Genomic DNA, 23,850 nt, shown 5'->3' with positions numbered 1-23,850 from the left:
AATGACTGTGGTCTTATGTTACTGATGTCTCCTAGTAGTGACTGTTGTCTTATGTTACTGATGTCTCCTAGTAGTGACTGTGATCTTATGTTACCGGTGTCCCCTAGTAATGACTGTGGTCTTATGTTACTGATGTCCCCTAGTAATGACTGTGGTCTTATGTTACCGATGTCCCCTAGTAATGACTGTGGTCTTATGTTACTGATGTCTCCTAGTAATGACTGTGGTCTTATGTTACTGGTGTCTCCTAGTAGTGACTGTGGTCTTATGTTACTGATGTCCCCTAGTAATGACTGTGGTCTTATGTTACTGATGTCCCCTAGTAGTGACTGTGGTCTTATGTTACTGATGTCTCCTAGTAGTGACTGTGGTCTTATGTTACTGATGTCTCCTAGTAGTGACTGTGGTCTTATGTTACTGATGTCCTAGTAATGGCTGTGGTCTTATGTTACTGATGTCTGCTAGTAATGACTGTGGTCTTATGTTACTGATGTCTCCTAGTAATGACTGTGGTCTTATGTTACTGATGTCTCCTAGTAGTGACTGTGGTCTTATGTTACTGATGTCTCCTAGTAGTGACTGTGGTCTTATGTTACCGATGTCTCCTAGTAATGACTGTGGTCTTATGTTACTGATGTCTCCTAGTAGTGACTGTGGTCTTATGTTACTGATGTCCCCTAGTAGTGACTGTGGTCTTATGTTACTGGTGTTTCCTAGTAATGACTGTGGTGTTATGTTACTGATGTCCCTTAGTAATGACTGTGGTGTTATGTTACTGATGTATCCTAGTAGTGACTGTGGTCTTATGTTACTGGTGTCTCCTAGTAATGACTGCGGTCTTATGTTACTGATGTCTCCTAGTAATGACTGTGGTCTTATGTTACCGGTGTCTCCTATTAATGACTGTGGTGTTATGTTACTGATGTCCCCTAGTAGTGACTGCGGTCTTATGTTACTGGTGTCTCCTATTAATGACTGTGGTGTTATGTTACTGATGTCCCTTAGTAATGACTGTGGTGTTATGTTACTGATGTCTCCTAGTAATGACTGTGGTCTTATGTTACTGATGTCTCCTAGTAATGACTGTGGTCTTATGTTACTGATGTCTCCTAGTAGTGACTGTGGTCTAATGTTACTGATGTCCCTTAGTAATGACTGTGGTCTTATGTTACTGATGTCTCCTAGTAGTGACTGTGGTCTTATGTTACTGATGTCTCCTAGTAGTGACTGTGGTGTTATGTTACTGGTGTCTCCTAGTATTGACTGTGGTCTTATGTTACTGATGTCTCCTAGTAATGACTGTGGTGTTATGTTACTGATGTCCCCTAGTAGTGACTGTGGTCTTATGTTACTGGTGTCTCCTAGTAATGACTGTGGTGTTATGTTACTGGTGTCTCCTAGTATTGACTGTGGTCTTATGTTACTGATGTCTCCTAGTAATGACTGTGGTGTTATGTTACTGGTGTCTCCTAGTATTGACTGTGGTCTTATGTTACTGATGTCTCCTAGTAATGACTGTGGTCTTATGTTACTGGTGTCTCCTAGTAATGACTGTGAACTTATGTTACTGGTGTCTCCTAGTAATGACTGTGGTCTTATGTTACTGGTGTCCCCTAGTAATGACTGTGGTCTTATGTTACTGGTGTCCCCTAGTAATGACTGTGGTCTTATGTTACTGATGTCTCCTAGTAGTGACTGTGGTCTTATGTTACTGGTGTCCCCTAGTAATGACTGTGGTCTTATGTTACTGATGTCCCCTAGTAGTGACTGTGGTCTAATGTTACTGACTTCTCCTAGTAGTGACTGTGGTCTTATGTTACTGGTGTCTCCTAGTAGTGACTGTAGTCTTATGTTACTGATGTCCCCTAGTAGTGACAGTGGTCTTATGTTACTGATGTCCCCTCGTAGTGACTGTGGTCTTATGTTACTGATGTCTCCTAGTAATGACTGTGGTCTTATGTTACTGATGTCTCCTAGTAGTGACTGTGGTCTTATGTTACTGGTGTCTCCTAGTAATGACTGTGGTCTTATGTTACTGGTGTCTCCTAGTAGTGACTGTGGTCTTATGTTACTGATGTCCCCTAGTAATGACTGTGGTCTTATGTTACTGATGTCTCCTAGTAATGACTGTGGTGTTATGTTACTGATGTCCCTTAGTAATGACTGTGGTCTTATGTTACTGATGTCTCCTAGTAGTGACTGTGGTCTTATGTTACTGGTGTCTCCTAGTAATGACTGTGGTCTTATGTTACTGATGTCCCCTTGTAGTGACTGTGGTCTTATGTTACTGATGTCCCCTAGTAGTGACTGTGGTCTAATGTTACTGATGTCTCCTAGTAGTGACTGTGGTCTTATGTTACTGATGTCTCCTAGTAATGACTGTGGTGTTACGTTACTGATGTCCCCTAGAAGTGACTGTGGTCTTATGTTACTGATGTCTCCTAGTAATGACTGTGGTGTTACGTTACTGATGTCCCCTAGTAGTGACTGTGGTCTAATGTTACCGATGTCTCCTAGTAGTGACTGTGGTCTTATGTTACTGGTGTCTCCTAGTAGTGACTGTGGTCTTATGTTACTGATGTCCCCTAGTAGTGACTGTGGTCTTATGTTACTGATGTCCCCTAGTAGTGACTGTGGTCTTATGTTACTGATGTCTCCTAGTAGTGACTGTGGTCTTATGTTACTGATGTCTCCTAGTAGTGACTGTGGTCTTATGTTACTGGTGTCTCCTAGTAGTGACTGTGGTCTTATGTTACTGGTGTCTCCTAGTAGTGACTGTGGTCTTATGTTACTGATGTCCCCTAGTAGTGACTGTGGTCTTATGTTACTGATGTCCCCTAGTAGTGACTGTGGTCTTATGTTACTGATGTCTCCTAGTAGTGACTGTGGTCTTATGTTACTGATGTCTCCTAGTAGTGACTGTGGTCTTATGTTTCTGATGTCTCCTAGTAGTGACTGTGGTCTTATGTTACTGATGTCCCCTAGTAGTGACTGTGGTCTTATGTTACTGATGTCTCCTAGTAGTGACTGTGGTCTTATGTTACTGATGTCTCCTAGTAGTGACTGTGGTCTTATGTTACTGGTGTCTCCTAGTAATGACTGTGGTCTTATGTTACTGATGTCTCCTAGTAATGACTGTGGTCTTATGTTACTGGTGTCTCCTAGTAGTGACTGTGGTCTTATGTTACTGGTGTCTCCTAGTAGTGACTGTGGTCTTATGTTACTGATGTCCCATAGTAATGACTGTGGTGTAATGTTACTGATGTCTCTTAGTAATGACTGTGGTCTTATGTTACTGATTTTTCCTAGTAATGGCTGTGGTCTTATATTACTGGTGTCTCCTAGTAATGACTGTGGTCTTATGTTACTGGTGTCTCCTAGTAATGACTGTGGTCTTATGTTACTGATGTCTCCTAGTAATGACTGTGGTCTTATGTTACTGATGTCTCCTAGTAATGACTGTGGTCTTATGTTACTGGTGTCTCCTAGTAATGACTGTGGTCTTATGTTACTGGTGTCTCCTAGTAATGACTGTGGTCTTATGTTACTGGTGTCTCCTAGTAGTGACTGTGGTCTTATGTTACTGGTGTCTCCTAGTAGTGACTGTGGTCTTATGTTACTGATGTCTCCTAGTAATGACTGTGGTCTTATGTTACCGATGTCCCCTAGTAATGGCTGTGGTCTTATGTTACTGGTGTCTCCTAGTAATGACTGTGGTCTTATGTTACTGATGTCTCCTAGTAATGACTGTGGTCTTATGTTACCGGTGTCTTCTAGTAGTGACTGTGGTCTTATGTTACCGGTGTCTCCTAGTAATGACTGTGGTCTTATGTTACCGATGTCCCCTAGTAATGGCTGTGGTCTTATGTTACTGGTGTCTCCTAGTAATGACTGTGGTCTTATGTTACTGATGTCTCCTAGTAATGACTGTGGTCTTATGTTACTGATGTCTCCTAGTAATGACTGTGGTCTTATGTTACCGGTGTCTTCTAGTAGTGACTGTGGTCTTATGTTACCGGTGTCTCCTAGTAATGACTGTGGGGTTATGTTATTGATGTCTCCTAGTAATGACTGTGGTCTTATGTTACTGATGTCTCCTAGTAATGACTGTGGTCTTATGTTACTGATGTCTCCTAGTAATGACTGTGGTCTTATGTTACTGGTGTTTCCTAGTAATGACTGTGGTGTTATGTTACTGATGTCCCCTAGTAATGACTGTGGTCTTATGTTACTGGTGTTTCCTAGTAATGACTGTGGTCTTATGTTACTGATGTCTCCTAGTAATGACTGTGGTCTTATGTTACTGGTGTCTCCTAGTAATGACTGTGGTCTTATGTTACTGATGTCTCCTAGTAATGACTGTGGTCTTATGTTACTGGTGTCTCCTAGTAATGACTGTGGTCTTATGTTACTGGTGTCTCCTAGTAATGACTGTGGTCTTATGTTACCGATGTCTCCTAGTAATGACTGTGGTCTTATGTTACCGATGTCTCCTAGTAATGACTGTGGTCTTATGTTACTGATGTCTCCTAGTAATGACTGTGGTCTTATGTTACTGGTGTCTCCTAGTAATGACTGTGGTCTTATGTTACTGGTGTCTCCTAGTAATGACTGTGGTCTTATGTTACCGGTGTCTTCTAGTAGTGACTGTGGTCTTATGTTACCGGTGTCTCCTAGTAATGACTGTGGGGTTATGTTATTGATGTCTCCTAGTAATGACTGTGGTCTTATGTTACTGATGTCCCCTAGTAGTGACTGTGGTCTTATGTTACCGATGTCTCCTAGTAGTGACTGTGGTCTTATGTTACTGATGTCTCCTAGTAATGACTGTGGTCTTATGTTACTGGTGTTTCCTAGTAATGACTGTGGTGTTATGTTACTGATGTCCCCTAGTAATGACTGTGGTCTTATGTTACTGGTGTTTCCTAGTAATGACTGTGGTGTTATGTTACTGATGTCCCTTAGTAATGACTGTGGTGTTATGTTACTGGTGTCTCCTAGTAGTGACTGTGGTCTTATGTTACTGATGTCTCCTAGTAGTGACTGTGGTGTTATGTTACTGATGTCCCTTAGTAATGACTGTGGTCTTATGTTACTGATGTCTCCTAGTAATGACTGTGGTGTTATGTTACTGATGTCCCTTAGTAATGACTGTGGTGTTATGTTACTGGTGTCTCCTAGTAGTGACTGTGGTCTTATGTTACTGATGTCTCCTAGTAGTGACTGTGGTGTTATGTTACTGATGTCCCTTAGTAATGACTGTGGTCTTATGTTACTGATGTCTCCTAGTAATGACTGTGGTCTTATGTTACTGGTGTCCCCTAGTAGTGACTGTGGTCTTATGTTACCGATGTCTCCTAGTACTGACTGTGGTCTTATGTTACTGGTGTCTCCTAGTAGTGACTGTGGTCTTATGTTACTGATGTCTCCTAGTAGTGACTGTGGTCTTATGTTACTGATGTCCCTTAGTAATGACTGTGGTCTTATGTTACTGGTGTTTCCTAGTAATGACTGTGGTGTTATGTTACTGATGTCCCTTAGTAATGACTGTGGTGTTATGTTACTGGTGTCTCCTAGTAGTGACTGTGGTCTTATGTTACTGATGTCTCCTAGTAGTGACTGTGGTGTTATGTTACTGATGTCCCTTAGTAATGACTGTGGTCTTATGTTACTGATGTCTCCTAGTAATGACTGTGGTCTTCTGTTACTGATGTCTCCTAGTAATGACTGTGGTCTTATGTTACTGGTGTCCCCTAGTAGTGACTGTGGTCTTATGTTACCGATGTCTCCTAGTACTGACTGTGGTCTTATGTTACTGATGTCCCCTAGTAATGACTGTGGTCTTATGTTACTGATGTTTCCTAGTAATGACTGTGGTCTTATGTTACTGATGTCCCCTAGTAATGACTGTGGTCTTATGTTCCTGATGTTTCCTAGTAATGACTGTGGTCTTATGTTACTGATGTCCCCTAGTAGTGACTGTGGTCTTATGTTACTGATGTCTGCTAGTAATGACTGTGGTCTTATGTTACTGATGTCCCCTAGTAATGACTGTGGTCTTATGTTCCTGATGTTTCCTAGTAATGACTGTGGTCTTATGTTACTGATGTCCCCTAGTAGTGACTGTGGTCTTATGTTACTGATGTCTGCTAGTAATGACTGTGGTCTTATGTTACTGGTGTCCCCTAGTAGTGACTGTGGTCTTATGTTACCGATGTCTCCTAGTACTGACTGTGGTCTTATGTTACTGATGTCCCCTAGTAATGACTGTGGTCTTATGTTACTGATGTTTCCTAGTAATGACTGTGGTCTTATGTTACCGATGTCCCCTAGTAATGGCTGTGGTCTTATGTTACTGGTGTCTCCTAGTAATGACTGTGGTCTTATGTTACTGATGTCTCCTAGTAATGACTGTGGTCTTATGTTACCGGTGTCTTCTAGTAGTGACTGTGGTCTTATGTTACCGGTGTCTCCTAGTAATGACTGTGGGGTTATGTTATTGATGTCTCCTAGTAGTGACTGTGGTCTTATGTTACCGATGTCTCCTAGTAGTGACTGTGGTCTTATGTTACTGATGTCTCCTAGTAATGACTGTGGTCTTATGTTACTGGTGTTTCCTAGTAATGACTGTGGTGTTATGTTACTGATGTCCCCTAGTAATGACTGTGGTCTTATGTTACTGATGTCTCCTAGTAGTGACTGTGGTGTTATGTTACTGATGTCTCCTAGTAATGACTGTGGTCTTATGTTACTGATGTCTCCTAGTAATGACTGTGGTCTTATGTTACTGGTGTCTCCTAGTAATGACTGTGGTCTTATGTTACTGGTGTCTCCTAGTAATGACTGTGGTCTTATGTTACCGATGTCTCCTAGTAATGACTGTGGTCTTATGTTACCGATGTCTCCTAGTAGTGACTGTGGTCTTATGTTACCGATGTCCCCTAGTAATGGCTGTGGTCTTATGTTACTGGTGTCTCCTAGTAATGACTGTGGTCTTATGTTACTGATGTCTCCTAGTAATGACTGTGGTCTTATGTTACTGGTGTCTCCTAGTAATGACTGTGGTCTTATGTTACTGGTGTCTCCTAGTAATGACTGTGGTCTTATGTTACCGATGTCTCCTAGTAATGACTGTGGTCTTATGTTACCGATGTCTCCTAGTAGTGACTGTGGTCTTATGTTACCGATGTCCCCTAGTAATGGCTGTGGTCTTATGTTACTGATGTCTCCTAGTAATGACTGTGGTCTTATGTTACTGATGTCTCCTAGTAATGACTGTGGTCTTATGTTACCGGTGTCTTCTAGTAGTGACTGTGGTCTTATGTTACCGGTGTCTCCTAGTAATGACTGTGGGGTTATGTTATTGATGTCTCCTAGTAATGACTGTGGTCTTATGTTACTGATGTCCCCTAGTAGTGACTGTGGTCTTATGTTACCGATGTCTCCTAGTAGTGACTGTGGTCTTATGTTACTGATGTCTCCTAGTAATGACTGTGGTCTTATGTTACTGGTGTTTCCTAGTAATGACTGTGGTGTTATGTTACTGATGTCCCCTAGTAATGACTGTGGTCTTATGTTACTGGTGTTTCCTAGTAATGACTGTGGTGTTATGTTACTGATGTCCCTTAGTAATGACTGTGGTGTTATGTTACTGGTGTCTCCTAGTAGTGACTGTGGTCTTATGTTACTGATGTCTCCTAGTAGTGACTGTGGTGTTATGTTACTGATGTCCCTTAGTAATGACTGTGGTCTTATGTTACTGATGTCTCCTAGTAATGACTGTGGTCTTATGTTACTGGTGTCCCCTAGTAGTGACTGTGGTCTTATGTTACCGATGTCTCCTAGTACTGACTGTGGTCTTATGTTACTGATGTCCCCTAGTAATGACTGTAGTCTTATGTTACTGATGTCTCCTAGCAATGACTGTGGTCTTATGTTACTGATGTCCCCTAGTAATGACTGTGGTCTTATGTTACTGGTGTTTCCTAGTAATGACTGTGGTGTTATGTTACTGATGTCCCTTAGTAATGACTGTGGTGTTATGTTACTGGTGTCTCCTAGTAGTGACTGTGGTCTTATGTTACTGATGTCTCCTAGTAGTGACTGTGGTGTTATGTTACTGATGTCCCTTAGTAATGACTGTGGTCTTATGTTACTGATGTCTCCTAGTAATGACTGTGGTCTTCTGTTACTGATGTCTCCTAGTAATGACTGTGGTCTTATGTTACAGGTGTCCCCTAGTAGTGACTGTGGTCTTATGTTACCGATGTCTCCTAGTACTGACTGTGGTCTTATGTTACTGATGTCCCCTAGTAATGACTGTGGTCTTATGTTACTGATGTTTCCTAGTAATGACTGTGGTCTTATGTTACTGATGTCCCCTAGTAGTGACTGTGGTCTTATGTTACTGATGTCTCCTAGTAATGACTGTGGTCTTCTGTTACTGATGTCTCCTAGTAATGACTGTGGTCTTATGTTACTGGTGTCCCCTAGTAGTGACTGTGGTCTTATGTTACTGATATCTCCTAGTAATGACTGTGGTCTTATGTTACTGGTGTCTCCTAGTAATGGCTGTGGTCTTATGTTACTGATGTCTCCTAGTAGTGACTGTGGTTTTATGTTACCGATGTCTCCTAGTAGTGACTGTGGTCTTATGTTACTGGTGTCTCCTAGTAATGGCTGTGGTCTTATGTTACTGATGTCTCCTAGTAGTGACTGTGGTTTTATGTTACCGATGTCTCCTAGTAGTGACTGTGGTCTTATGTTGCCGATGTCTCCTAGTAGTGACTGTGGTCTTATGTTACTGGTGTCCTCTAGTAGTGACTGTGGTCTTATGTTACTGATGTCTCCTAGTAGTGACTGTGGTCTTATGTTACTGATGTCCCCTAGTAATGACTGTGGTCTTATGTTACTGATGTCTCCTAGTAGTGACTGTGGTCTTATGTTACTGATGTTTCCTAGTAATGACTGGGGTCTTATGTTACTGATGTCTCCTAGTAATGACTGTGGTCTTATGTTATTACTGATGTCCCCTAGTAATGACTGTGGTCTTATGTTACTGATGTCCCCTAGTAATGACTGTGGTCTTATGTTACTGATGTTTCCTAGTAATGACTGTGGTCTTATGTTACTGGTGTCTCCTAGTAATGACTGTGGTCTTATGTTACTGATGTCTCCTAGTAATGACTGTGGTCTTATGTTACTGGTGTCTCCTAGTAATGACTGTGGTCTTATGTTACTGATGTTTCCTAGTAATGACTGTGGTCTTATGTTACTGATGTTTCCTAGTAATGACTGTGGTCTTATGTTACTGATGTCCCCTAGTAGTGACTGTGGTCTTATGTTACTGATGTCTCCTAGTAGTGACTGTGGTCTTATGTTACTGATGTCTCCTAGTAGTGACTGTGGTCTTATGTTACTGATGTTTCCTAGTTATGACTGTGGTCTTATGTTACTGGTGTCTCCTAGTAATGACTGTGGTCTTATGTTACTGGTGTCTCCTAGTAATGACTGTGGTCTTATGTTACTGGTGTCCCCTAGTAATGACTGTGGTCTTATGTTACTGATGTTTCCTAGTAATGACTGTGGTCTTATGTTACTGGTGTCTCCTAGTAATGACTGTGGTCTTATGTTACTGATGTCTCCTAGTAATGACTGTGGTCTTATGTTACTGGTGTCTCCTAGTAATGACTGTGGTCTTATGTTACTGGTGTCCCCTAGTAATGACTGTGGTCTTATGTTACTGGTGTCTCCTAGTAATGACTGTGGTCTTATGTTACTGATGTTTCCTAGTAATGACTGTGGTCTTATGTTACTGGTGTCTCCTAGTAGTGACTGTGGTCTTATGTTACTGATGTTTCCTAGTAATGACTGTGGTCTTATGTTACTGATGTTTCCTAGTAATGACTGTGGTCTTATGTTACTGATGTCCCCTAGTAGTGACTGTGGTCTTATGTTACTGATGTCTCCTAGTAGTGACTGTGGTCTTATGTTACTGATGTCTCCTAGTAGTGACTGTGGTCTTATGTTACTGATGTTTCCTAGTTATGACTGTGGTCTTATGTTACTGGTGTCTCCTAGTAATGACTGTGGTCTTATGTTACTGGTGTCTCCTAGTAATGACTGTGGTCTTATGTTACTGGTGTCCCCTAGTAATGACTGTGGTCTTATGTTACTGATGTTTCCTAGTAATGACTGTGGTCTTATGTTACTGGTGTCTCCTAGTAATGACTGTGGTCTTATGTTACTGATGTCTCCTAGTAATGACTGTGGTCTTATGTTACTGGTGTCTCCTAGTAATGACTGTGGTCTTATGTTACTGGTGTCCCCTAGTAATGACTGTGGTCTTATGTTACTGGTGTCTCCTAGTAATGACTGTGGTCTTATGTTACTGATGTTTCCTAGTAATGACTGTGGTCTTATGTTACTGGTGTCTCCTAGTAATGACTGTGGTCTTATGTTACTGATGTCTCCTAGTAATGACTGTGGTCTTATGTTACTGGTATCTCCTAGTAATGACTGTGGTCTTATGTTACTGGTGTCCCCTAGTAATGACTGTGGTCTTATGTTACTGATGTCTCCTAGTAGTGACTGTGGTCTTATGTTACTGATGTTTCCTAGTAGTGACTGTGATCTTATGTTACTGATGTCTCCTAGTAATGACTATGGTCTTATGTTACTGGTGTCCCCTAGTAATGACTGTGGTCTTATGTTACTGATGTCCCCTAGTAGTGACTGTGATCTTATGTTACTGATGTCTCCTAGTACTGACTGTGGTCTTATGTTACTGATGTCCCCTAGTAATGACTGTGGTGTTATGTTACTGGTGTCTCCTAGTAATGGCTGTGGTCTTATGTTACTGATGTCCCCTAGTAGTGGCTGTGGTGCTATGTTACTGATGTCTCCTAGTAGTGACTGTGGTCTTATGTTACTTATGTCTCCTAGTAATGACTGCGGTCTTATGTTACTGATGTCCTAGTAATGGCTGTGGTCTTATGTTACTGATGTCCTAGTAATGGCTGTGGTCTTATGTTACTGATGTCCTAGTAATGGCTGTGGTCTTATGTTACTAGTCTCCCCTAGTAATGAGTGTGGTCTTATGTTACTTATGTCTCCTAGTAATGACTGTGGTCTTATGTTACTGATGTCCCCTAGTAATGACTGTGGTCTTATGTTACTGATGTCTCCTAGTAATGACTGTGGTCTTATGTTACCGATGTTTCCTAGTAGTGACTGTGGTCTTATGTTACCGATGTCTCCTAGTAGTGACTGTGGTCTTATGTTACTGATGTCCCCTAGTAATGACTGTGGTCTTATGTTACTGGTGTCTCCTAGTAATCACTGTGGTCTTATGTTACCGGTGTCTCCTAGTAATCACTGTGGTCTTATGTTACCGGTGTCTCCTAGTAATGACTGTGGTCTTATGTTACCGATGTCTCCTAGTAGTGACTGTGGTGTTATGTTACTGATGTCCCTTAGTAGTGACTGTGGTGTTATGTTACTGATGTCCCCTAGTAGTGACTGTGGTCTAATGTTACTGATGTCTCCTAGTAGTGACTGTGATCTTATGTTACTGGTGTCTCCTAGTAGTGACTGTGGTCTTATGTTACTGATGTCTCCTAGTAATGACTGTGGTGTTATGTTACTGATGTCCCTTAGTAATGACTGTGGTGTTATGTTACTGATATCCCCTAGTAGTGACTGTGGTCTAATGTTACTGACTTCTCCTAGTAGTGACTGTGGTCTTATGTTACTGGTGTCTCCTAGTAGTGACTGTAGTCTTATGTTACTGATGTCCCCTAGTAGTGACAGTGGTCTTATGTTACTGATGTCCCCTCGTAGTGACTGTGGTCTTATGTTACTGATGTCTCCTAGTAATGACTGTGGTCTTATGTTACTGATGTCTCCTAGTAGTGACTGTGGTCTTATGTTTCTGGTGTCTCCTAGTAGTGACTGTGGTCTTATGTTACCTATGTCCCCTAGTAATGACTGTGGTCTTATGTTACCGATGTCTCCTAGTAATGACTGTGGTCTTATGTTACTGGTGTCTCCTAGTAGTGACTGTGGTCTTATGTTACTGGTGTCTCCTAGTAGTGACTGTGGTCTTATGTTACTGATGTCTCCTAGTAATGACTGTGGTCTTATGTTACTGATGTCTCCTAGTAATGACTGTGGTCTTATGTTACTGATGTCTCCTAGTAATGACTGTGGTCTTATGTTACTGATGTCTCCTAGTAGTGACTGTGGTCTTATGTTACTGGTGTCTCCTAGTAATGACTGTGGTCTTATGTTACTGGTGTCCCCTAGTAGTGACTGTGGTCTTATGTTACTGGTGTCTCCTAGTAGTGACTGTGGTCTTATGTTACTGATGTCCCCTAGTAATGACTGTGGTCTTATGTTACTGGTGTCTCCTAGTAGTGACTGTGTTCTTATGTTACTGGTGTCTCCTAGTAGTGACTGTGGTCTTATGTTACTGGTGTCCCCTAGTAGTGACTGTGGTCTTATGTTACTGATGTCTCCTAGTAGTGACTGTGGTCTTATGTTACTGGTGTCTCCTAGTAGTGACTGTGGTCTTATGTTACTGGTGTCTCTTAGTAGTGACTGTGGTCCTATGTTACTGATGTCTCCTAGTAATGACTGTGGTGTTATGTTACTGGTGTCTCCTAGTAGTGACTGTGGTCTTATGTTACTGATGTCTCCTAGTAGTGACTGTGGTCTTATGTTACTGGTGTCTCCTAGTAGTGACTGTGGTCTTATGTTACTGGTGTCTCCTAGTAGTGACTGTGGTCTTATGTTACTGGTGTGTCCTAGTAGTGACTGTGGTCTTATGTTACTGGTGTCTCCTAGTAGTGACTGTGGTCTTATGTTACTGGTGTCTCCTAGTAGTGACTGTGGTCTTATGTTACTGGTGTCTCCTAGTAGTGACTGTGGTCTTATGTTACTGATGTCCCCTAGTAGTGACTGTGGTCTAATGTTACTGATGTCTCCTAGTAGTGACTGTGGTCTTATGTTACTGGTGTCTCCTAGTAGTGACTGTGGTCTTATGTTACTGGTGTCTCCTAGTAGTGACTGTGGTTTTATGTTACTGATGTCTCCTAGTAATGACTGTGATCTTATGTTACTGGTGTCTCCTAGTAGTGACTGTGATCTTATGTTACTGGTGTCTCCTAGTAATGACTGTGGTGTTATGTTACTGGTGTCTCCTAGTAATGACTGTGGTCTTATGTTACTGATGTCCCCTAGTAGTGACTGTGGTCTTATGTTACTGATGTCCCCTAGTAGTGACTGTGGTCTTATGTTACTGATTTCTCCTAGTAATGACTGTGGTCTTATGTTACTGGTGTCCCCTAGTAGTGACTGTGATCTTATGTTACTGGTGTCTCCTAGTAGTGACTGTGGTCTTATGTTACTGATGTCTCCTAGTAATGACTGTGGTCTTATGTTACTGATGTCTCCTAGTAATGACTGTGATCTTATGTTACTGAGGTCTCCTAGTAATGACTGTGGTCTTATGTTACTGGTGTCTCCTAGTAGTGACTGTGGTCTTATGTTACTGATGTCTCCTAGTAGTGACTGTGGTCTTATGTTACCGATGTCCCCTAGTAATGACTGTGGTCTTATGTTACCGATGTCCCCTAGTAATGACTGTGGTCTTATGTTACTGATGTCTCCTAGTAGTGACTGTGGTCTTATGTTACTGATGTCTCCTAGTAGTGACTGTGATCTTATGTTACTGATGTCTCCTAGTAGTGACTGTGGTCTTATGTTACTGGTCTCCCCTAGTAATGACTGTGGTCTTATGTTACTGATGTCCCCTAGTATTGACTGTGGTCTTATGTTACTGGTCTCCCCTAGTAATGACTGTGGTCTTATGTTACTGATGTCTCCTAGTAGTGACTGTGGTCTTATGTTACTGATGTCTCCTAGTAGTGACTGTGGTCTTATGTTACTGATGTCTCCTAGTAATGACTGTGGTCTTATGTTACCGATGTCCCCTAGTAATGACTGTGGTCTTATGTTACCGATGTCCCCTAGTAATGACTGTGGTCTTATGTTACTGATGTCTCCTAGTAGTGACTGTGGTCTTATGTTACTGATGTCTCCTAGTAATGATTGTGGTCTTATGTTACTGATGTCCCCTAGTATTGACTGTGGTCTTATGTTACTGGTCTCCCCTAGTAATGACTGTGGTCTTATGTTACTGATGTCTCCTAGTAGTGACTGTGGTCTTATGTTACTGATGTCTCCTAGTAGTGACTGTGGTCTTATGTTACTGGTGTCTCCTAGTAATGACTGTGGTCTTATGTTACTGATGTCCCCTAGTAATGACTGTGGTCTTATGTTACTGATGTCTCCTAGTAGTGACTGTGGTCTTATGTTACTGATGTCTCCTAGTAATGACTGTGGTCTTATGTTACCGATGTCCCCTAGTAATGACTGTGGTCTTATGTTACCGATGTCCCCTAGTAATGATTTGGCTTCCCCTTCTCATCTGTAGCTCCAACAAGCAGCTGTTGTTCTGTGGTATGCAGGACGGTGCCGTTCGGGTCTATCCACTTCAGCCCAATGATCCTTTACTTACTTCCATGAGCAATTACTGGTCCCTTGGGATGCATGACAACCAGTACGGCACCATACAAGCAGTCAGCTCCAGCTATGATGACCAGTATCTGGTGACCTGCGGAGCTGATGGCAATATATTCACCTTCAGCATCCTTTCCATGGAAGACATTGAGCGGAATCTAAGTCTGCAGAAAGCAAAAGTGCCATCGCCCAGGGTAAGTCTCCTACGACTTGCCCCCTGCCAATGTGTAACGTTCCCCGCCCAACTTCTCCCTCCACCTGTAGCCTGTAGCATTGGCCAATCTTCTCTGATATATACATAACATGTATTCTGGACATTTTATTGCAGAGTAATCAGGAGACAGACAAACCCGCAGAGGATATTGAGGATCCTAACGCTTACAGGTAAGTCTGCAGCAGCCAATCAGCTCGTGACTTATCGTGTGTACATGCAGAGCCCTGGTAATATCCCGCCGCTGGCTGATTGTCCAGGTAACGACTTTACAGCATCATTGCTCTGCATTATCTAAGGATGTCATGTACCTACAACTCTACTATATATATATATATATATATATATATATATATATATATATATGCAGAAATGAGTTCTGAGGGCGCTTTCCAATAAAACAACAGTTTTGAAAACATGAATTTAATAACAATTTAAACAGAATGAATAATCCATTGGATCAATACATTAAAGTGCTTTGTTCACAGTTGTTAGATGTCGAAAAACACATGCAGGCCAACGCGTTTCGTCACGCACATGACTTCATCAGGGGCAATATGAACAGTAGACACCTTTTTTTACTAGAAATGTTGCTAATCCATGAGACCTTTAGACCAACTTCAGAGTCTGGGACTAGTCAGAATTTTGAAAAAAGTCGCCACCAGTATATTAGATCCACTTTATCTGGATTATTGAGTATGGGTCACAACACAGACCAGACTTTAGCCTTAATGAGGTGAAGTGTACTGAGTGAGATCCAAATCAGGATAAGTGTTCACTTGTCTGTCTCAGCAAGATTCTTGATGAGCCAGACAAGTGAACACGTATCCAGGTGACCAATTGTATGGGCGATCCACTTGAATACCTGCATTTATTACCCCAAAACAACCCTTCTACCAGAGGCGGGGCCATTTCGGGGCAGTTATCAACCGATTGAGACAGTAGCATAGGCTGGGTGGCCTTCTCTTTCGGCTTAGAGGAAAGAATCGCACACTTCCCACCCTGTTTGTAGTTTTAGCACAATGTGATTCTATAAAGCTGATACCCCTGAGGAAGCCCCTTGTTGGGCGAAACGCGTCGGGTGAAAACAGCACGTTTTGTCTAAAAATACTTTTGATAAAGAGAATAACACCAAGTTATGGACTTTGTTTAATATATTATGGACTGAAGATGAGAAGTGCGCCATTCCACACTTGTTCTCGTATCTTTTCTAACTCCCCTTAGCCAACAGGGGTATTGTGGTAACAGGCAGCAAACTAATAATCTCTCAGAATTTAGCGCAAAAAAGAATGGGTCTGGTGTGACGCTGTGATGTCTTATCTGCTTCTCCTCAGCATAGAGATCGCCAAACAGAAGCGGCAACACGATCTGCTCCTCAAACAAGCCGAGGAGAAGAAGGCCAGCAAGAGGCAGCAGCTCGCCATGTTGAGAAATGAGTTCCGGCTCATACTGAGGAAGAATACGGAGCTGCCAGCTCACATGCAGCTAGGCAGAGTGGTAAGTATCCTTCAGGCCGGATTCAGATATGAGGGGATCCCATAGAAAACATTATTTGTAAATACTCACAGCGTGGCTCCAATGAGGCACAGGTGCGACAAGTATGCCGCGATACATAACCACGCTGCATGTGCGTGCATCTTTGTCACTCCCATGGCCGTTAGTTCTACATTAGCCAGCAACCCGGCATCCTGAGTTGCAGGCGCAACTAGGCACTCCAGACATCCATGCGCGGCCGCATTGGAGCCACGATGACAGTGGCTACATCTGTACTCCCAGCAGCAAAAGTATGTTGATCACTTTAGTGTCTCCATTTCATATTATGTCACACACTGCCCCCAGTTCACATTATGCTACACAGTATCTGTAGTTCACATTATGCCACACAATGCCTCTAGTTCACATTATGAAACACACTGCCCCCAGTTCACATTATGCCACACACTGCCCCCAGTTCACATTATGCCACACACTGCCTCCAGTTCACATTATGCCACACACTGCCTCCAGTTCACATTATGCCACACAGTGCCTCTAGATCACATTATGCCACACACAGCCCCCAGTTCACATTATGACACACACTACCCCCAGTTCACATTATGCCACACAGTGTCTATAGTACACATTATGCCGCACACTGCCCCCAGTTCACATTATGCCACACACTGCCCCCAGTTCACATTATGCCACACACTGCCCCCAGTTCACATTATGCCACACACTGTCCCCAGTTCACATTATGCCACAGTGTCTATAGTACACATTATGCCTCACACTGCCCCCAGTTCACATTATGCCAGACACTGCCCCCAGTTCACATTATGCCACACAGTGTCTCTAGTTCACATTATGCCATACACTGCCCCCAGTTCACATTATGCCACACAGTGTCTATAGGACACATTATGCCGCACACTTCCCCCAGTTCATATTATATCACACAGTGTCTCTAGTTCACATTATGCCACACACTGCCCCCAGTTCTATTACGTCATACAGTGCCTCTAGTTCACATTATGCCACACACTGTCTCCCGCGTACATCGCATCACACAGCGCAGCATATATCTGTACGTGTTAAGCCTATCTCCCTTTAATCATCTCTTCTCCAGCGTAAACATTCCTAATTTGGCTAATATATCCTCTTAGCTTAATCACTCCTTCTCTTTTATTAGCTTGGTTGCCCTTCTCTGAACTCTTTCAGTTCTACCATGTTCTTTTTGTAATGTGGAGCTCAGAACTGCACTCCACATTCCAGATGCGGTCTAACCAGTGCCTTGTACAGTGGTATGATATGGTTACACACATGGGCCTCATTCTGATCTGAGCTCAGTACAAATTTGTTTGGAAAATGGGCAAAACCATGTGCACTGCAGGTGGGGCAGATGTAACATTTATAGAGAGAGTTAGATTTGTGTGAGGTTTTTGTTTCTGTGCAGGGTATATACTGGCTGCATTATCTTTACACTGCAATTTAGATTTCAGTTTCAGCACACCCCACCCAAATCTAACTCTCTTTGCACAGGTTACATCTGCCCCACCTGCAGTGCACATGGTTTTGCCCATTTTCCGAACAAATTTGTACTGAGCTCAGATCAGAATAAGGCCCATAAAGAAGTAAGAGAAGAACATGGGGCACCAGGGGCAGGCTTGGAAACAATTATAATAAAACAATTTTATTGAAAACCCAAATACACAAAACCACAATTGAATTGGAGATGAAAAACAATAAAAAATTCCCAATTGGAAAAAGCCACGAAACGCATTTTCGGAGGAATCAGCAATACGGGATGTCCTGTCGCCTTTACCCCCGCTAGCCCAGCCTCACGTTTGCGACCCTACGGCACTCATTAACTGCACTCACATGCCCGCGAGGGCTGGAGCCTATACAGCATTCGCAAGCAGCAAGCGGTGAGGCTCGAGCTACCACGCCGGGCACAGAGGACAGGCAGCCGGGCAGTCAGCGCTGATCACAGTGCAGACGCTAGCGTCTTTACACAATTCAGCAGCCTCTCCCCGCCGGGCCGGGTGAGCCCCGTTATACGCAGGGAGCTGCTGTCTATAACGCACAATCTGAGGACGTCCCTGCTGCCATGAATTGGTGACACTTATCCGCATAACCGGATTTGGTACTTGTGTATTATCACGGCGCCCCCAATTTCCATCGCAGGGCATTGTACAACCACAAAATCGTGTCGCATCGCATGCGATGAGACACGATTATACCCGATTTTTAATTGTACAGGCACCCTCCGACCTTTTCATACCCCCACTATCCACGTCAGCGTGGAGTTGATTTTATATAGTGTGGTGAGCCAGAAGCGTGGCGAGGGGACGCAGATTACTTTACATGTATTCCACGTCCCCTCGCGGTGCTCGCTGCGCTCCCCACGCTTCGGGCTCGGTGGCTCGCTGCGCTCACCACACTATATAAAGTCAACTCCACGCCGACGTGGATAGTGGGGGTATGAAAAGGTCGGAGGACGCGTAATGCCGCCCCTCGCGGGCACACTGCGCTCGCCACGCTTCGGGTTGGAGTTGATAGTGGGGTGGCGTTAACAATGGGGGGCATTTAACATTGTCATTACCCATCAGGGTGGGGATACAATTAAAAATTGGGTCTGGGTGGGCATTTAACATGGAAATTGCGTTGCATCGCATCGCCATTAAAATGGCATGCGATGCGACGCAATATTAAAATTGTACACTCATCCCGGGGAAAGGCTCAAATCGGGTCCATCGCATGCCATGGCATACCTTAATTAGTGGGATGCGATGCGACGCGATGGGCGCCGTGATAATACACAAGTACCCCGGATTTAATCCACCACTCTGAATAAATGCCTAGATTTGTGTGATCTGTACTGTATTGCCAATCTACCCAATTGTCGGACTATTGTTCTACAATCTAGTCAGATTGACGAGGCCGTTTGCACATTGAGTGCATATTTTAACCAGAATTTGGCAAGCTTGTTATCGCATAAAGATGAACTTTTATTCCTACCTTAATTGATGACCCCCAGGAGGTATCCGCTTGTATGTATTATTATTATTGTAACTTTTTTTGTGATTTTTCTTTTATTGTTCCAATTCAATTGTGGTTTTGTGTATTTGGGTTTTCAATAAAATTGTTTTATTATAATAGTTTCCAGGTCTGCCGCCGGGCGCCCCACGTTCTTCTCTTACTTGTTTTAGCATTTTGGAGGCTGGCATTCCTCCATCGTGGTGGCTGCTGGGCTGTATATCATTGCATCCCCAGTGCTGTAGATATATTTAATGATTACATACATGATCGCATCTGAAGGCAGATAAGTGCCTCAAGTACGTGCAGCCAATCCCACATAACTCCCCAATGTTCCTTTCCTGTCAATCACACTGTGAAGTAACCGATGGGACCAGATGAAACAAGTTCTGCCCCAATCTTCTCTTGTCAGGCATCAGTCATTGTATGCAGATTATAGGTAAATACCCACAGTCCTCTGTTTCTGTCCCAGGAGTTTGAGATGGATCACCGGATCCGGGAGGAGTTGGAGCGGCAGACTTCAGAAAGGATCCGGACCACGCTGAAGGAACTGGCCTGGGAGCAGGAGAAACATAACATAGGACTGAAGAAGCTGCAGGCTCGGTGAGTGACTATATAACCAGTGCCGGATTACCAAATTGGCAGAGTAGGCATGAAAATGATTTTTCGTCCAGCGGATTGGGGAAGCGGGGAGGAGGGTGGGCGTTTGTCGAGGCAGCATGCAGCACTTACCCGCTCGCTGGGCTACGAGTGTGTCTGAATCAGGCCCATTGTTGTTTTGGTTAATTTAAAAACGTATTAGAGCGATTTTGCGAGAGGAGACCCTGAAGTTTCCACTTTCTAGGGTCCTCCACAGGGTTTAACCCCTTCAGTGGTGGGTTTTCCTGGGGCAGGACAAACGTACCAGGGCAGAACAAACATGGTAACCACTGAAGGAACTGCCAGCTGGCACCGATCCCTCCCTATTTCCATTCGGGCACAAGCCCGGGAATGCCCAAACAGCCCCGAACTTCCCAGGCGATGACGAGGAACGATCAGCAGCGGGATGAGTGATAAAGCGAGGGATGGGGAGTGATGACAGAGAGGAGTGGTGGTGCTGCCAGATAGGCATGTGCCAGTGGTGCACCGCCTAAGGCACCACTGGCGCACCCCTACTTATCAATGGTATGACCGGAATTGTTCTGGGAAAGCTTGGGACGGCAGAGCAGCTGAGACCGGAAAATCTTCAGGCCCAATAAGTAATAGTGAATGTTATTGGTGGTTCCTTCCTGTAGTTCCGTGCACGCTGGCTGTAGTGCCCTGTGATTGGCTGGCAGCAGATGGCATAGAACAGGGTCCGGTATGTTACCTGCTGATGTTACTGGTTGTGTATGACATTCAGGCAGGGACGTGCAGTCAGGGGAGGCAGGGGAGGCAGAGCCTCCCCTGTCATAACTGATAAAAAAAAATAATTCAAAGATGATATTTATTTCACAATAACTCATATGCTGTTATAAATATCTTATTTGATTTTTTTCTTTAATTAGCTATGAGGTGGGACACTGTGGGGAGGCTGGGTGGCAGCGGGAGCTGTGCCTCCCGCTGACAATAGAAAACTGTCAGGCAGCTGGGGGCGGGCATAACCCGCAGGGAGAAAAGAGGCTGAGAAGCCCACTGAAATTGTATGGGGAAGCGGCATCTACTCCTCTGCCTCAATGACAGGGACGGATGCCCCTGCCACTGAGACAGATGTGATAGGACAGCGGAGCAGACTGTCACTCACTGATAGCCTGTATCCGCTGTCCATGAGCTGCACAGTGTCAGTCAGTGTCTGCAGGCAGGGACAGCATCATCATGTAAGTGTTTAGTTAACACTACACTTACACAGGCACTATTATAGTTTTTAAAAATGCATTCTGTGTCCCCCCCCCCCCAACACTCACTGATTTTATTTAATTTTACATTCAACCAAGGCATCGGTGCTGGCAGGAGTAGGGGCATATGTGCGCTCCACTGCACTGCAGCAACTGCCACTGATCGATGGCTGCGGGCGGCTGCGGACAGCAGGGGTGGTAGCGGCGGGTATATTTAATCTGCGCCCCAGGCTGCTGCTGCCCCCGCTCTCCCCCCCCCCCCCAGCAGCCCGTTGCCAAGCTCCAGTCCCACTACCAAGCTCCCCCCGCCTGCTGCCCGGGACACTGTCGGCTCAGGTGCAGGGGGAGCTGTCATTTCTCTTCCCCGGGATGCGGGGAAGAGGAGACATTGCTAGCTGGGCAATATTTGGTGGCGGGGTGGTAGCGGCGGGTATCTCATCTGTGCCCCAGGCTACTGCTTCTCCCCCCCACCCCCACAGTGCGGCGCCGAACGCCCGCTACAGCCGCTACCTAGCTCCTCCCGCCTGCTGCCTGTAGTCCCTGTCGGCTCAGGTGCAGGGGGAGTTGTCAGTTCTCTTCCCCGGGATGCGGAGGCAGACATTGCTAGCTGGGCAATATTTGGTGGCGGGGTGGTAGCGGCGCCAGCGGGTATCTGCGCCCCAGGCTACTGCTGCCCCCGCTCTTCCCCCCCGCAGTGCAGCAGCCCGGTGCCAAGCTCCAGTCCCACTACCAAGTTCCCCCCGCCTGCTGCCCGGGACACTGTCGGCTCAGGTGCAGGGGGAGCTGTCAGTTCTCTTCCCCGTATCACATGCGGGGAAGAGAACTGACAGCTCCCCCTGCACCTGAGCCGACAGGGAGCACGGGCAGCAGGCGGGGGGAGCTAGGTAGCGGGCATTCGGCGCCGCACTGCGGGGGGTGGGGGGGGGAGCAGCAGTAGCCTGGGGCGCAGATATCCGCCGCTACCACCCCGCCACCAAATATTGCCCAGCTACGGTAGCAATGACTCCTCTTCTGCTCTTCCCCGCATCCCGGGGAAGAGAACTGACAGCTCCCCCTGCACCTGAGCCGACAGGGACCACACGCAGCAGGCGGGGGGAGCTAGGTAGCGGCTGTAGCGGGCGTTCGGCGCCGCGCTGCGGGGGGTGGGGGTGCAGCAGTAGCCTGGGGCGCAGATATCCGCCGCTACCACCCCGCCACCAAATATTGCCCAGCTAGCAATGTCTGCCTCCGCATCCCGGGGAAGAGAACTGACAGCTCCCCCTGCACCTGAGCCGACAGGGACCACAGGCAGCAGGCGGGGGGAGCTAGGTAGCGGCTGTAGCGGGCGTTCGGCGCCGCACTGTGGGGGTGGGGGGGGGGGAAGCAGTAGCCTGGGGCACAGATGAGATCCACCGCTACCACCCCGCCACCAAATATTGCCCAGCTAGCAATGTCTCCTCTTCCCCGCATCCCGGGGAAGAGAAATGACAGCTCCCCCTGCACCTGAGCCGACAGTGTCCCGGGCAGCAGGCGGGGGGAGCTTGGTAGTGGGACTGGAGCTTGGCACCGGGCTGCTGGGGGGGGGGGAAGAGCGGACCTTGCACTACAAGTCCCAGCATGGTTAGTTAGTTGCTGGGACTTGTAGTGCAAGGGTACCGGTAATTACTAGTATTTATATATTAGCCACATTTTGGGGCATAGAAGCAGAGGTGCATTTGAAATACACAGCATTTGAAATTTAAAGATGGCCGCCGGGAGCCAATCAGAGTGTGGCATGTCTGGCTCCGCCCCCTCATATAGTTTTTAAGAACCAGCAGCAGGCAGTCTGACATCAGGAATGGAGCATAGAAGAGCTCCCGAAGAAAGAAGACTCAGGAAGTCTAGTGGGCAGTGGCTTTTCAAAGCAGCTCAAAATAGGCTGCTGCCCACCAGATGAAGTTGCTGGAAGCCCTGGCACTGCGGCAGCCGCGCAAAAGAGCTTATTGGCTGCCGCTTGCCAGGTGAAGACGCCGGAAGCCCTGGCACGGCGGCAGCCACGCAAAAGAGCTTATTGGCTGCCGCCTGCCAGGTGAAGACGCCGGAAGCCCTGGCACGGCGGCGGCCACGCAAAAGAGCTTATTGGCTGCCGCCCGTCAGGTGAAGACTGCTGTGTTAATAAAATTTTACTTTACATGGTGTGGGTGTTTTTATTGGTGTATTGGTTCTGCTGTGGGACTACAAGTCCCAGTGGGCCCATTAATGCCCTGTATGCTGGGACTTGTGGTTCCCCAAGTCCCTGCATACAGGGGAAGGTTTGCTGTGATTTGTTGTTCCGCAGCAGAACCCAATACTTTTACACTTATTTTATCAGCCCGGTGTCCACCGCCCTGGGACATCGGGGACAGCCCCGGGCTTCAGCCCGGGATGGGTGAAGCCTGGGGGTGGGGGACCCCTTTATTGGGGGGGTCCTCACTCCCCCAGGTACCCCATCCAGGGCTGACCAGCCAGGGTGAACATGCTATGGCTGGGGGACCTTGCATAAAAAGTGTCCCCCAGCTGTGGCATGACACTGCTGGCTGTTGGAGCCCGGTGTTGGTTCCAAAATGCGGGGGACCCCCAGTTTTTTTGTCCCCCGTATTTTTTGGAACCAGGACTGGTCCAAGAGCCTGGTGCTGGTTTCTTAAATATGGGGGAACCCCACAATTTTTTTATCCCTATATTTGG

The 23,850-nt window shown here is 45.4% G+C and overlaps 1 protein-coding gene across 2 annotated transcripts in view; it reads left to right on the top strand.

Moving 5' to 3' along the window:
- Positions 1-23,850, top strand: part of CFAP44 (cilia and flagella associated protein 44) — a 64,749-nt gene that overhangs the window by 19,792 nt on the left and 21,107 nt on the right. For both annotated transcript variants that reach the window (XM_083171527.1, XM_083171526.1), the window contains exons 18-21: positions 14,498-14,777; positions 14,912-14,967; positions 16,129-16,291; positions 19,788-19,918. In XM_083171527.1, the coding sequence (XP_083027653.1) occupies positions 14,498-14,777; positions 14,912-14,967; positions 16,129-16,291; positions 19,788-19,918 (630 nt within the window). The remainder of the gene's footprint in view (positions 1-14,497; positions 14,778-14,911; positions 14,968-16,128; positions 16,292-19,787; positions 19,919-23,850) is intronic.

The sequence above is a fragment of the Crinia signifera genome, chromosome 2, assembly GCF_055691185.1.
Source record: "Crinia signifera chromosome 2, ASM5569118v1, whole genome shotgun sequence".
Taxonomy (NCBI): domain Eukaryota; kingdom Metazoa; phylum Chordata; class Amphibia; order Anura; family Myobatrachidae; genus Crinia; species Crinia signifera.
This window is presented reverse-complemented; position numbering and strand designations above follow the sequence as displayed.